General features: G+C 45.7%; 1 protein-coding gene across 3 annotated transcripts in view; it reads left to right on the plus strand.

Annotated features, from left to right (window-relative positions):
- Nucleotides 1-16135, plus strand: part of Abtb3 (ankyrin repeat and BTB domain containing 3) — a 269392-nt gene that overhangs the window by 169469 nt on the left and 83788 nt on the right. For all 3 annotated transcript variants that reach the window (XM_076919804.1, XM_076919806.1, XM_076919805.1), the window contains exon 3: nt 1263-1467. In XM_076919804.1, coding sequence (XP_076775919.1) covers nt 1263-1467 — 205 coding nt within the window. The remainder of the gene's footprint in view (nt 1-1262; nt 1468-16135) is intronic.

Raw genomic sequence — 16135 nt, forward strand, 5'->3', positions numbered from 1 at the left:
GAGACTCAGAGGACCTGGATTTGGCTCCCGGAACCCACAACAGGTGACTCCCAAACACCTGTAAGTCCAGCTCCAGGGTATCCAGCACTCTCTGGACTCTTCGGGTACCTGCACAAATGTGCACATAAATTCATGAATGCACATGTACCATGGTGACAAGATGCCCAAGAAATAAACTTAAAGGAAAGGATACTTTAGCTCACAGTTTCCGAGCTGCCAAATCGTGATCTGTTTTTGTGTTCTTGACCTGTGACGAGGCAGAACATCATGGCAGGGCGTGTGTGAGGGTAAAGTGACTCTTTTCACTGACTGGAGACAAAAATACACCTCTCAAAGGTGTGCACCTCTCAAAGGTATACACCCAGTAGCCAGTTTCCTCCCACAGAGTCTATCTAACGTTTCCACCACCCCAAAACAGCCGACAAGCCATGAACTCATCAATAGATTAATCCCCACAGGCTCTACGCACCTCCCAAAGGTCCCTGCTGTGGAATTATAGGCCAAGTCTTCAACACATAGACTTTGGGGTGCACATTAAGTCCAGTCTACTTTCTAGATATGAGTTAAAGCATCCAGACTGTTGCTGGGACCCAGGAAATGCCACGTAAGAGGGAGTTATTGTATGAGGAAAGGCTAGTAAGGAAATGGGCAGTTCTAAGCTCACCCCAAGAGCTACCTAGGAAGGAGAGCGTGCTCATTGAGATGGACAAGATGGATCTTGTATGGCTTACTGGAGGTATTATCATCAGCCATGCAGTGGATGTGGTAGGAGACACTGTGAGTCAGGAGAGGCAGTTAACAGGAGCAAAGCACAAGAGCCTCCCTGATGCCTGTTAGACATTGGATTTCTAGGGCGAGGATAGGATGGTAAGATGCCTAACATGCACAAGGAAGCCCTGGGTTCCATCCTCAACACCACATAGTCAGGGAGTGATGGCTCATGCCTGTAAATCCCAGAACTCAGGAGTTGGAGGCGGGATCAGAAGTTCATGTTATTCTCAGTGACTTTGAGGCTATCGTGAGCACCGTTAGAGAGGAGAGGAAGCAATTGGAGTTGCAGAACAGCAAGACTCCAAATGATTCCATTGCCATCTGTGCTTCAGACCATGTCCCTGACAGCCACATGGCCAATGAGTGTTTTTTCCTCTCTGCTTGATGGGGGCCGTTTCAGTGTCTGAGAGAACCCGGGTCCAGAGTCTCTGCAAAGATCTTCAGATTGGTGTCTGTACCTGGAGGTTCTGACATTTTGCTTCTATCCATAGGTGACCTTGTGTCCCGGGCGATGCACCACCTACAGCCCCTCAATGCGAAACACCACGGCAATGGCACACCCCTGCACCACAAGCAGGGGGCGCTCTACTGGGAGCCGGAAGCCCTGTACACGCTCTGCTATTTCATGCACTGCCCGCAAATGGAGTGGGAGAATCCCAACGTGGAACCTTCCAAGGTCAACCTCCAGGTGGAAAGGTACGTCTTGTCTGGCTTCTGAGCATCACGGAACAGCTCTTGGCTCGACATAGCCTTGCGATGGATTGTCATTGCCCTCTGAGATGAAGATAGGTTGCGGGGTAGGGATGGGAGATAATTGCTGTCCCTATCCTGTAGCACTGGAGGGGAACCTCATGACCTGAGGAGACATCTTGAAGCCTGTTGGGGTTTTGGGAATAGCCTTATATGTGGCTGGTCTTGTACAGAATAAAGCTGGCCTGGGTCACAGGAGCATACCTGCGTATCTCTGAGAGGAGGGAACCTCTGGAATGCAGTCTGGCTTCCTTGTAAAAATAGTTTGCGGGTGCCAACCTCTTAAATGTCTTCATCTTTCTTCCTTCACGGCTACCTTGGGACCTTGGGTGGATTAGAGCACCCGCTTAGGGATTAGAGGGTCCCTCCCGTGGCATGGATGCTAGGCAGTCCTGAGAGAAGACACTTAACTGTCCCTGAGTTGAGGCAATAGAGGCCATTGGCCTTAGCCAGGGAGGTACCAAGCTTTTCAGAGCCCAGGCAGTGGTGAGATTCCTTGACCTGCCTCCCTTATGTCACCTTTGACCTATATGTCATCTCGATAGATGATGCTTCTCCATTGCCAGCCAAACACTGCATCCGCAGAGGCAGTCTCTTCTCATTGCATCCTGCCGTTCCCTATTGTCTGGTCTCACACACTCAAGTGAACTCTTGTAATGTCTGCCTAACATAGTAACTACCCCGTGGTTCCATACAGATTCCTATGTGTGTACAATGCCTGTGAGCTTCATAATGTCCCATCATGCCAGAGCCATTGCTGAAATCAATGCTACGCGCATAGTGGGAAGCCAACAGATACAATGTAGATGTGAACTGATCCAGTTCCAGCTGCCTATGTCCCTCAGGAATCCTGACATCACTGTAGACCTGAAGTCACCATATCCCCAACTCCACTGCTCTTCCTGTCTCTCTAGTCTCTAAGGAAGGCACTCCCGGTGGCTTTAGTAAACTAGAACTTTTTGCAGGCTTTTACATCCAACTGGCCAGCATGTTGCATGCAGTGTGACTTTTCCTGGAGAGATGAACATCTATTCACACAGGATATCGAGGACACCAAACAGTAGACAGGAAATGATTCCACACAAGTCTAGCTTAGTGTAACAGTGAGTTTAATCACACACACACACACACACACACACACACACACACACACACATATCTTTGGGGAAGGCTGTGCCTTCATTGTCCCCTCCTCCAAACAACCCTGTTAGCTGCCTGTATATCTCGGGGAGAAGCAGGGCCTTGTGAGCCCCTCCTCCACTCATGTTAGAAAGTTAATGGGCCCAAATCTTATTCAGGTCTCCCTAGGATAATCACAGATACTGACAGTGCAATGGAGCAACAGCCATGTTGTACCAGAGGACAGTGTTCTACAGTGCATATCTCATGCAACATCTGTGACATCTCATGTCTCTGCTCCCTTCTGCCCAGGCTGCTGTGGCTGGGGTTCGTGACCCCCTGCTCTCTCTCCTTGATTACTGAGGCTGACTTCTCATTGAGATTTTATACCTTCTGGCCAGCTCCACCCTCCTCACAGTTACCAGATTCTAAGAACTAATAGCCACGCTGTTGCGTGACCCCGCCCATACAACTGTGTGGTTCCTAGATCCACTGTGTTTATGAGCAGCCATTTTCCCGTCTTGAGTCTGTTTCTGCATTCAGTGTGGTCAAAGCACGTGGAAGTCTAAAGAGGCCCACTAGGAAAGGCAGAACTTCCAGGACACACTTGAAAGGGACACGAGCTACACGTCCCAGATTTCCTTAAAGCCATTATGTCATTTTTTTTTCATCCTTCTGTTGGATTTTCTAAAACCAAAGTAGATGTTAACATTTCTAAAAGTCCTGATTGCTTTTGTCTTCTGGAACTCCTACAGCTTGGGGAGTCAGGTGGATGGCAGATAGGAATCCCCAGCCTGGCTTTGTACAGTTCTGAAAACTTGAACAAGTGATTTCACCTCTTGGGATCACCTTTTGTCGTCTGTAACATGAGAAAGGACACTCCTCATGGGACAGGTACAAGAAGTGAGTTAGATATCAGAGCTCAGACACCCAGGGCAATCCTTCAGCACCGCTGCTACTGAAAAAGAAAGCTGCTAGCACAGATTTTTTTCCTCTAAAATGTTCTTATCATTGCCCTCACTGAAGCTCATGAGCTCTTTCTACAAGAACAGCTCTCTCCCTGTCCCTTAACAATTTTGAGTTTAACAACTGAAACCATTATATATGGATTACAGAGGGAGAAGTCCTCAGATTCTTTTCAGTCAGCTTTAAAAAGAAAAAAAGAAAAAAAAAAAAAAAAAACTTCTTTTGGGAGGTAGGACTCCTTTTTGAATTATGTGCCCACCCCTATCAAGTGGTATCTTGGTCTCTCTTCTAACAAATTTGTATAGGGCCATAGTGTGTGTGTGTGTGTGTGTGTGTGTGTTTTCTAGACCATTAGCTCCTTAGGAATAGGGCTGATATAGTTTTTCCATTCCAACAGAGAACCTAGGAATAACTAACCAAAATGTGAATTCTTTCATGTTTCACACAGTCACTTGTGGTCCAAAGAGTTTTTCTTGACCGAAATGCTAAGACATAGTCTACAGAGACTATTTTCTGTATCACATGGATTCAGTCCCCCAGTTGTTACATTGTTGTGGACGGTTCCATTTTCCTTGTCATGGTTTGAAGAAACTAAGCTCGAATGTGAAATTACTGTAGCCTATGTTTTGTCAGGACTTTGGCTACTCTTTCTAGAGCTATTAGAAGCTGTCAAGCATGGCAGGTATAGTCCCTTCATTAAAATTAAGACAGATTTTGTGAGATTTATAATTAAGCTTTTTGTTGTCTAAACCATCGTGGTATTTTCAAAACACCTGAAAACTGACGGTGAGCTACTTGTTAAAATAGAATTATCTTATGTTGAGAACAAGTCCCCCAAGTCATTATCTTTGCTGTAAATATCAATGACTCCTCGATGTCTTTGGCCACGGATGATTTCACACATTTATTGTCACAATGTAAAATAATAATAATAATGGGAGAACAAATAGGAATGTTTTGTGGCCTCAATTATCTGGTGCTGTGTGGGAGGAACAATGAAGAGCTTCACTGGAAAGAGCAGACACAGACAGGTCTGCCTGCCCCCAGTCTTTCTGGAAGCTTAAAAAAAAATCAGAATTGATTCCAGGTAGCAATAGCTCTCACCTCTTCTGCAAGCAGAACGTACAAAGAAACGGGACAGGATGCCTTCTGGGAGAAACTGAACCACAACCATGAGCATCAGTCATTCATGAATTGCCAAGTGTTTGAGGAAAACTAATGGTGTGTAACAAAACAGCCTTGCCATGCAAGAGAGTTTACACTTGAAGAAACAGAGTTCATCAAACAAGCAGACCAGAACCTTAGAGGTAAATCTCATCCAGTTATATCTTCATGAGTCCTCACTTTGCCAATCGTTCACCTCTGCCCATCACGTCTAAAAAGCACTTCCACCCGTAGGGCAAACAAGGTTCCTATTTCAACAGAGTCCCACGGGCTTTCCTAGGGTTGTGCAAAAAACGTGCAGAAGACTAGATGTAAATATTCTGTCAAAATGCTTACTTGCCTAAGTTGAGCCCAGGGGGACTGCTTAAAGCAAAAAGAAAAAAAAAACTCTGACAGGCTGGGCATGGGCAGAAGGCTCACATACCCTGTCCTCTTCTGTGTGAAAAGTTGACCTACGATTAATTCCCTGGCTCTGTTCCCCTGGAAACTTGATGAAAGTTGCAGTGTCAGCTGTGTTACTAGGCAACACTGCGCAGCATCGGAATGGCCACATATTGATAAATTACATCTGGCCTGATGTTTCTAAAAATGTTTGACAAGGAGCCAGAGCTTTAGGATTTTCTCAATTCTCTGACTCTTGTTACTCTTTTAAAGGGACCTTGGTGGCTAAATCTATGAGAGTCTTCCAAGAGATGTGGGATTTGAAAGCCACAGAAATTCCCACAACTATCAGGGAAACCTTGTCTCCACAGCGAGTGTCCCCTGGGTATATGATAGTTCTTCCAGAGTAAAAGGCACCCTACATTCCTATTGACTAGAACATGGGGTGCTGGCTGCTGGACCAGGCGAGGTCTAGGATAAACTGTAAGTCTGGATGTTTAGTTGAGCCTTCAAAGACTCCTATAGCCACTGGAGCCAGAGAGCCACAACTTCAGGCTCACAGCCTAGAGCAGTATCCAAGTGACACCCAGGCCTACGTCAGTGGAGGTGACACAGACATCTGATTTCACATCACCACTACTGGCCATGAGTCACTCCAGAAGACTTCTGTCACCATTGAGGGACATCTCTGTCACCACTCTTGTCAGCTAGACATGACACCTGTCACATTGTGTAGTTTCAGATCATATACTTATACCTTTGCAGGGAAAGCTGGGAAGGGGAACTTGTAGCTTGGGGAACCATGACACATAGCGTGGGAATTCTCATACCTGAGAATGTTAGCTCTGGTTCTTGAGAGCCAAAAAAGTCCCCACTGCATGCTTTCTTCTTTACTGTTTTTAAATAATAATAACACACATGCTTTATTTTCATAGTTCGGTACTTTTGGCTTTATTCGACATACAAGTCATAACTGGTTGGCTTGAACTCTAACAGATGAGAACCAAAATATTGTCCCAGCACAAGGACACACTGACTTGACACCCTGGAAGTCACACAAACTGAAAAGAGAAGAGGGGAGATGGCTCTGGCAACTTTGACAGGGATTATAATTCTTCTGTTTAGAGGAAGGATGCCACCTCGTCTTTCAGAGGGAGGACCATGGTTGGCTCATTTGTCTTGTTGGCCCAGATGAACAAACACACAAAGGGATCCTGCTCTGCGACTGCATTAGTTACCTGTCTCCTTGCTGTGACAAAGATGCTTGACAAAAGCATTTTAGGCAAGGAAGTATGTGATTTGGGCTCACAGTTTGAGGACAAGAAACTCATAAAAGCAAGAGCATGTGACAGTTGGTCACACTGCAGTCAGGAGGCAGAGGCAGATAAAGGCTCCACTCAGCTGGATTTCTTCTTTTTATTCAGTCTATCTAGAACCCCAGGAGACAGTGCTACCCACAGGTAAGGTGGATTTTCCCACCTCAATTAACCTAATCTAGATAATCCCTCACAGACATGCTCAGAGATTTGTTTCCATGGTGATTATAAACCCCATCAAGTTAACAACTAAGATTAACCACTGTAAGGGCTTTTGGAAACTGGCCCCAAATCCCAACCACCACACAAATAATTTGTAATAAGGAAAAACAAACATGCCAAATTTGAAATAACCAATGCCAGAGGCAGAGTTGTAAAATATGATACAGTTGTGACTTGGACATGGTTGTAACTTACTTTATCTGACCAGGGTAACATGTATTCCAGCCCTGTAAGTGTGAAACTGCAAGTTATAGTTCATGAGTGAGCTGTAAGTCAGCACAGTGCACACATTAGCAGATGATACCCCATGGCCAAACTGGTCCACTGCCTGACTGTGAAAATAAAGTTTCACTGGGACACAGCCACACTCATTCACTCACACATTATTTAGATGACAGCTTTTGAACTGTGGCAGAGTCAATTCCTAGCGACAGATATTTGAATGCTCATAAAACTGAAAGTAGTGTTTGGCCTACTCCAGAAAATACAGACATGCTGTCCTTGATGTGAATTGTGACTATCACTTAAGAACAACAACAAATTCAGATTGAGTTTTAAATACCGATATACTCTTCATGAAGTAAGGCGTGTGTGTGTGTGTGTGTGTGTGTGAGTGTGTGTTCATGAAGCTTTCCCTCTAGATCCTGTTAACACAGTGGTTCTCAGCCTCCCTAATGCTCTGACTCTTTCATACAGTTCCTCATGGTGTGGCGATCCCCAAATATAAATTTTTTTTAGTGTTACTTAATAACTGCAATTTTGCTTCTGTGATATGTAATATAAATGTCTGATATACAGGATATCTGATATACAACCCTTGTAAAAGGGTCATTTGACCCACCCCACTCCCCAAAGGAGTCACAACCCACAGGTTGAGAAGCACTGTGTTAACCTGACTGGAGTTAATTAGCTTGCCTAAGGACATGTAGCTCAAGTTGGAGGATTTGAACCCTAGGAGTTGACCTCTGGTGTGTGTTCATATTCACTAGGCTGCTTTCCTCTTCACAGATGATGGATTTATTTTTCAATGATAACGTTTGCAAACCGCATCCCAACTCCTTAGAGTCTTTCGTGACCTTCATGGTTATATGTCACAAAATGAACATGGTTATTAAGTCGACTATGATGAGTACCAAAAAGCTATGAAGAAATTCTGCATGGCCCCTGTGACCAGTGGCAAGGACTGTGACTTGAGACAAAGGTGTTTAGGTTGCTTCATGACACCAGGTCATGGTCTTACTGCTGTAAAGAGACACCATGACCAAGGCAACTCTTATAAAGGAACACATTTAGTTGGGGCTGGCTTACAGTTTCATAGGTTTAGTCCATTATCATCATGGTTGGAAACATGGCAGTATCCAGGCAGGCATGGTGCTGGAGAAGGAGCTGAGAGTTCTACATCTCAATCCCCTAGCAGCAGAAGGAAATTGTGTGCCACATTGAGTGTAGCTTAGCATAGGAGACCTCAAAACCCGCCCTTATAATGGCACACTTCCTCCAACAAAGCCACACCTACTCCAACAAGGCCACACCTCCTAGAGTCCCAGTCTCTATGGGCCAAGCATTCAAACCCATGAATCTATGGGAGCTGTATCTAGTTAAATCAACATACACAGTGATACAGGGACATGTCGTTGTATTCTGCTCATTGATTAACCCCTGAAGGCATAGGTTTCAATGAACTGCTCTGCCACTGGGCATGGGACTTAAAGTCAAATGTTGTTCTGGAATAAGTGGAGCTCACTTGCTTCATTCATGTTGAAAACAACTAAAGTCCAGTAGGATTTAGAGGGCTCAACTAGAGTCACGGTCATGTGTGCATGGTGGTGACTCAGTTTCTTTGCTCAAGCGTATCTTCTCCTGGGAATTCTCTCTTTCTTCTATCCTGCCAGCAGGCCGACATCCTCAGTTCATATTGCAAGGTTAATCTTGGTTAATCTTGGACTAAGTAACTAGAACCTAGCTCGGTACATCCCCTATCAGAAGCACCAGGTGGGTGTTTGCAGGACCAAGGGTGGCTGCACTCTGATACCTCGGAGTCACCTGGATGCTGCCTGGGAGAAACATGTTGTCAGTGCCCACTCAGGCAGCCCTCAGCTTAGTTCGGGCTCTGTGGTTCACAAGTTGTGTACTCTCCAGGCTTGCTTCCATAGCTGTCATCCAGAGATGACGCCTCCTTCTTCAGCTGTTTGGATGACTGCTGAACTCACAAACATGCCCTGTGCCATCAGTGGCACACACTGTTAACAATCAGGCACTCGAGCCTACCTGCCCTCAGGGACCTATCGACTGTTCTACATCACCACCTGATGCCAAAAAATGTGGCAAGATGTGCTAGGTGCTGCATATAAAAGGACCTTCTGCCACCCCAGATCTCTTTCTGGTTCCCCTCTCCATATCCTCATACTTCCCTCTCTCTGTCTCCCTATCTGCCTGACGGTGTCTGGATGGGGGTTCCTTATGTCCCCACTCCAAGACTGTCTTCACTCTCATCCCTCTCCAATAAATCTCTGTTGCTTGGTGGCACACCTTGGAACCCCACCCTCCCTGCATTTATCCTAGCACATACAGGTGCTATTCCTCACACATATCTACCCCCAAAATCCAGCCTGGCCTCCCTTAGATACCTCGTGATTTCTGTGAGCCCTTATTATGTGGCAGGGTCTTTTCTAAATTCCATAGGTGCACAATATGTCACCTCTCTCTCCCACCTGACAGATGCAACAAGGTAAACTCAGAGCCGGTGGTCATATGTACATGAGTCTGAATGAGTCCTGAGTATAGAACAGGTCAGAGCAAAGAGGCAGGTCCTGTCCACGAGAGAATCTTGGACACAGCAAAGCTGTAAGGAAGGAGGAGAGACCCACTGTCATCAGTGAGGATCAGAAAGGAACACTAAGCATGGAGGTGAGACTAGCTAGGGCTGTGCCCAAGAACCCAGGTGCTCCCTATGTAGATCTCAAGATGCTGGCGTGGGATACTGTTATTTCATCAGCATCTACTCTGTGCCTGGCATGTAAAACATGAGGGATTTTGTAGACAGAGTGTTGTATCACCCTCACATCCTTGTCCTCAGACAAAAAATATTAAACTGATAGTAATAAAGGAATCCTAACAAACATCATAGCCCACTCATTATATATAAAATGGATGCGTAATAATTATATCTATTTACGAAGCACGATGGGATTTTGATCCATGTGTACATCTGTTAAACAAGAGAAATATGCTGTGGGCATCCTTTAATTCTGGAGCTATGGCACTTAGATTGATATCCTGGCTTTCACCCACTGAGTGATCTTGGATAAGTTACTTAGCCAAGCCTCTCTTTCCTGGACTATAATAGAAGCTCCCAAAGCTTTGCGCATTGATATATTTAAAGCGCTTTAAAGGTTTCGGCCCACATAATGGCCCACGCCTTTAATCCCTGCACCTGGGAGGCAGAGGCAGGCGGATTTCTGAGTTCGAAGCCAGCCTGGTCTACAGAGTGAGTTCCAGGACAGCCAGCCAGGGCTACACAGAGAAACCCTGTCTTGGAAAAAAAAAAAAAAGAAGAAAGAAAGAAAGAAAGAAAGAAAGAAAGAAAGAAAGAAAGAAAGAAAGAAAGAAAGAGAAAAAAGAAAAGAAACAATGGCCATCACCACCTTGCTGTCTGTGGTGTCTATCACGTGAGCTTGGAGCAGACTTCATGGATTTGAACTGCCTGGGAATCTTGTTAAAATGTAGACTGAATTCATTAGGCCTAAGGGTGGGGCTTACACTTTTTCTTTCTAACTAGCTTCCAGATGAAGCTATTAGAGGCCTGAGCATCACTCTAACAAGGTATTAGCATTCTTTTGTTTTATTTTTGTTCAGTGGTTATACCAACCTCTATTTTTTTAAGCTACATGCAAACAAGAATTAAGACTACATCTGCTGGTGATAGGGCTTTGGGGATTCTTGGTGCCTGATAGCCATCCCAGTGAGGGCTAGCTCCAGCCTCCATTCTCCTTACACCAAGAGCCCTCTGCAGTTTACCTGAACAAACAGGATGTGGCAATGTCCAGTCAGGGCCAGCCTACAGTACGTTCAGCTCTGGAACCACCAGCAAAAAAAAAAGAAAGAAAGAAAGAAAGAAAGAAAGAAAGAAAGAAAGAAAGAAAGAAAGAAAGAAAGAAAGAAAGAAAAGAAAAAAACAGCTCCCAAGTTAATGATCACTCAGCTTCCCCAAGGTGGCCCAGAGTCTCTGCCCGGCTCAAGGGTGGCAAATTAATGCAGAGCTGTGCAAAGGATAGGTAAGGCAGTATTTGACAGAGACTATCCCCAGGGACAGCATCCAGGCAAATGGGACTTCGCCGGCATCTGGGCTGCTGACATCTGCAGCCTCAGGACTTGTTAAGCAGCTTTGGCTGGGTTGCCTAGGGAATTTACCTAGGAAGAGGGACAGCTTGTGCCCACAGGTGACAAGCTGAGGGCCAGGCTCAGGCTGAAGAACAGCACCTGTCCCAAGCATGCAGGTATAGCCTGGCTGCCAGCAGGCATGACACTTCTTCCTCTCCAAGGCCAGGCCTCTTCTGGATCTGCTCCATTGGACACCAAAGCAGGCCCATGGGGTCTGACACCAGCTTTTCCTTGCTTTGTAAGAAAAGACTACTTTTGCTTATTAATTTTGTAATTTGTGTATGAGTGTGTTTGCGTGTGTGTATGCACACATGTGTGCAAGCATGCCTCTCTGTGTGTGTGCATGTGTGTGTGCACACACGTAGGTGTGATTGTGTATAGAGGCCAGAGTTTCTCTTCATTCTTCCGGCACCATTGCCCATGTGCTAGCCACCTGGGTGGTTTGTTCATTACTTTTGGTCCTTTGTTTGGAAATAGAATCTCTCACCAACTAGTCTAGGCTTGCTGGCCAGTAAACTGGAGGATCCTCCCGCCTCTGCCTCTCCAGTACTGGGTTACATGCATACATTACCATCTAGATATTTTTTGCATGAGTTCTAAGGGGTAACTTCAGAACCTCGTGCTTGTAAGGGCATCTATGTTAGCAACAGAACCATCTCTCCAATCCGAGAAACCTACATTTATAACACAAAGATTCACAAACTAGCACTGCCCAGCCTGGTCCAGTAATCCAGGTCCAGGAATCCCTCCCCATGAGTGGATGTTTAAATTTAAATGAAAGAGAATCAAACCAAACCAAATAGTCAATGCCCTGCCACAGTGAGTGTAGCCTCCTTTTGGATGCTTGGCAGCTGGTGTGGCCTTGTGGGGGGAACTGACCAGTCTTGTGATGAACGGCGGGGGACCTAGGACATCACCATCATCACAGAAGTTTCTGTGAGACTCAATGCACGCAATATTTTAGGACAGCAGCTGAGAACTCCTCCTCCTTTCCCAAGCACCATGAAAGGAATCCTTACAGACCCAGGACAAGCTACCTGCTGGAATGTGCACCATGGTGGCCCTTTGATCACCACACAGCCAAGCTCAGCTGTATTTTAACCTTTTTAAACTGGCATTCATAGTGATGGGTTTCATTATGGCATTTTCATATATGCGGGTCACGTACTCAGCCCATGCCCACACATTGCCTTCTGTCGCTCTCCCTTCCTGCCGTCCTGCTTTCCAAATGGACTTCTTCTGCATTCGTGTCTCATACGTACATTACTCTAGTCTGATTTCCCCGTAGGAAAGAAAACATGATATTAGGTCTTCCTGAGTCTGGCTTATTTTGCTAACATGATGACTTCTACTTCTGCCTACAAATAATTCACGATCTCTTCTTTATCGCTGGATGAAAGCCTGTTGTGTTTAAACGCCACATCCCCCCATCCATTTGCCTATTCGGCTGATTCCATCCCCAGACTGTGAACAGTGAGTGTGAGTGAGTGTGAGTGTGAGTGGAGCAGCTCTGGGCTGACCGGGAGCCCCTCAGCACACACCTGGGAAGGTTTGGCTAAGTCATTCAGCAGCCCTGTCCAAGGTTTTTACGAACCTCCACACTGATTCCTGTCATTGCTACACCGGTTTTACACTCCTGGCAGAAGTGAATGAGGATCATCCTTCTCCTCATCCTGGCCAGCATTTGTTGTTTGCTTTCTCTCTGTTAGCCACCCTGACTATGGTGAGATGGACTCTCACTGTGGTCTTCGATTCTACATGTCCCTGAAGGCTATGGATAGTGAACATTGTTTTCATATACTTGTTAACTATTTGTGTTTCTTTTGAAAACTTTCTGTTCTTCTCACCTGCCCATTATTGTTTGTATTAATTGGGTAATCAATTATCTTTATTAATTGGATGATTTGGGAGGTATTTGATTTTGATGAATACGATGTCTTTTTTTCTCCCAAGGAATGATGGTTCTAATTTTGTTTCAGTTGTGATAATAAAATACCCCAACAAAAAAAAACAATTTAGGAGAGTCTATTTTAGCTACAATTCCAGGCTACATCCTGTATAGCAGGGATGTCAAGGCAACAGAAACTTACAATAACTAGTTACATCACATCAGCATTCGAGAACAGACGGAAATGAATGCATGTATACTTGCTTGCTTGAGCTCTGCTCAATTTCTGCATTCTTCTACAGTTGCAGAGCCCCTACCTAAGGAATGATGCCACTCGCAATGATCTGAGTATTTCAGCATCCATAATTGTTGGAAGCGACCTTGCTTATACATTAATGGCCTAAGTTAGCCATAGGCCTAAGTCAGCCATACATGCCTACTGACACAAAGTCTTGGTCTCTGTGGGAAAGCACTAACCCTAGAACAGATAGCTATAGATCTTGTAGACAGGTAGCCCTGGTGGGAAAGTACCAGCCTAGATAAGAACAAATAATCATAGATCTTATGGACAGGTAGCTTTGGTGGGAAAGTACTAACTTAGATAAGAATAAGTGACCAATAGATTTCATGGACAGGTACATGGTGACCTGTTCTGCCCTGCTTCTTCTGTGAACTTTTCACCCAGCCAATATCCTGATCTGAAAGACATCTGTACTCCCCCTGAGTACACCTGGCTAAAGAAGACCCTACGTCATCCCCCTCCCCACATCCTGCTTCTATGTGTATACAACACCAGTGTGGGAAATTACAGCTTGTTCAGACTTCCAGACAGGATGGCGTTCTTTGTGTACCCCTGTTCCCCAGTTCTCTCTTCCAGGTCCTCCGGACCCTATTTCACCGCGGACAAATAATCTTAGTTAAGACAGTCCCCCAAGGCAAACCTAATATAGACACCCACTCTGTTCCCTTGACTGGCATGTTTTATGCAGTACCACACTGTTTGTGTTACGATGGCTCTATAATATAGTCTGAAGCTACATTGTGACTCCTCTAGCATTGCTGTCTTTCATCAGGGTGGCTTAGCTCTTCAGAAATCACACAGATATAGATTAGAGGGGTTTTTTTTTCTTCTACCATTGAATACCATTGCATTATTATGAGTATTGCCTTAACTCTGTAGAACGCTTTCAATTATCTAGAGCTACATTTGTGGAGAGGAGGCAGTGTTCCTGTACCCAGAAACTCAATGTGAGTTCTCACACGTGCTAGGCAAATCCCCTGCTATGGGAGCTACACGCCGCCCTTTTCTTTAAACTTTTAACTTTGAGAAAACAGTGTCTTGCTCTGTTGCCCAAGGCAAGCCTTGAACTTCTGGTCCTTCTGCCTCAGCCTTCTGAGTAGCTGGATTATGGGTCTATGCCTCAAGGCCTGGCTTAGAGCAGAGCTTCTTAAAGTACCATCATTAGCATCTGTATGTGGTTTCTCCAGAAACTCCCAGGATGCCAGCTGCCTTGTAAATTGCAGGGCATCAGTGGATCAAGGAAGAGTAGTGGGAACCTCTCCTAGGCGTTAATCCCCTTTGCTCTCCCTATCTGTCTCCCTAGCTTTGGACTCAGAGAAGTTAAGCAGCTTGCTTGCATCACACAGCTAGTGAGGAACCAAGCTAGGACAGAGGCTGGAAGCACGAGCCCAGAACACCCCTCTAGTCACGCGCCCTGCCTGCAGTTGAGGAGCCCTGAGACGGACAGAGGAGGCCTGAAAACAGTCTTGCTTTCGATACACTTCTTTTCCTCTTCATTTGTCCCTCTGGTATCTTCCCTGCCTGGAGCCTCAACAGATACTGCTCATAATGGGTGGAACAAAGAGGGCCAGATCACATCAGCTAACTTCACTACAGGTTTTTAACCTGGGAGACGTGTGTTAATGTCTCAGATTCCTATAAAGGTAAACAGAGTCTGCCTCTCTGGCTTTTATTGCCAACAGAACACCTGATAACCACACATCCTTCGAAGCACATGGTGTTTTGTTCCGTGCGTGAACAAATGGGGCCCATTAGCATAACCATCACCCCAATATTTGTCACTTCTTCATAGTGAGTGAGTTTAAAATCCCCTCTTCGTGATCTTGAGGCACAGACAACACTATTATCAACAACAGTCTCCTGCTCAGTAGATGGAAATCCATCATCCATCCCCCTTTCTCCCTTTAACTCTGCACAGGCCATCAAACCTCTGCCAACCCCTGCTGCTTTGAGATGTACCTGTCAAGGAAGTGGTAGCTCAGCACTATTTGAGCATCTCGTGTTTTGGCTTATGTAATATTTTCAGTGTTTTTACTTATATGAAGCCTTTGATTCATTACCCACTTGTTCCTCAGTTGGTCAGTTGCATCCGATGTCTGCCGTGAGTTCTGCAGTAATGGAAGCTGAAGGTCTTCCAGCTCTTACGGGACAGGAGCACTCTAGAGATTCCAATGAATGAGTTTGGACTTCCTTTGGGAAAGCCTCACAAGATAGGTGTGATTAGCATCGTCTGAATTTTATAGATGGAGAAGGTGAGGCAGAGAAGAGAGGCAAGTGGCTCAAGGTTACAAGGCCCCAGAGTGACAACCCAGAGGACTCACAGTCCAGAGCCTAGTCCAGGATGTGTTATGGAACTGTGACACTTAGCCGCTGTTTGTCAGTCCCTGAGCAGAAGAGGGGGAACCGAGGGGGGTCTCAGTGGCTCCTGCTCAGTGCCACTGAAAGGGAGGATACTTCAGGATACTACCTGAAGAACACTGGGGAGGGGGTGGTACTTGAGTCTGACTTTGGAAGCTGGATCAACTCATGCAGTTCTATAGTGAAATCAGGGAAGTAATCCAGGGGTGGAGTCAGTGGCACTAGATAAAAAAAAACCCCAAAGATTCATGGTGGAGGCAAAGACCAGCCCTGGAGGGCCAGCGCCAGGGCCTCCTTACCCAGGGCTGGGAGACCTTTCTTAGCCCTTTGCAGAGGTACAGCTGCTTCACCGTCAAAATACCCAAATGTTTTCCTAATGGCTGATAGAGTCCCTGCCTCGTGTGACCCACCCCCACAGTATATCCTAACACCCTGACACCCTGCAGTCAGGGTCAGGGGTTAGATCAGGCCTTGCAGTGGACCTGGGAGGCCCTGTCTGTACTGAGGTCACAGGATAGA

The sequence above is a fragment of the Arvicanthis niloticus genome, chromosome 22 (assembly GCF_011762505.2).
Source record: "Arvicanthis niloticus isolate mArvNil1 chromosome 22, mArvNil1.pat.X, whole genome shotgun sequence".
NCBI classification, from domain to species: Eukaryota; Metazoa; Chordata; class Mammalia; order Rodentia; family Muridae; genus Arvicanthis; species Arvicanthis niloticus.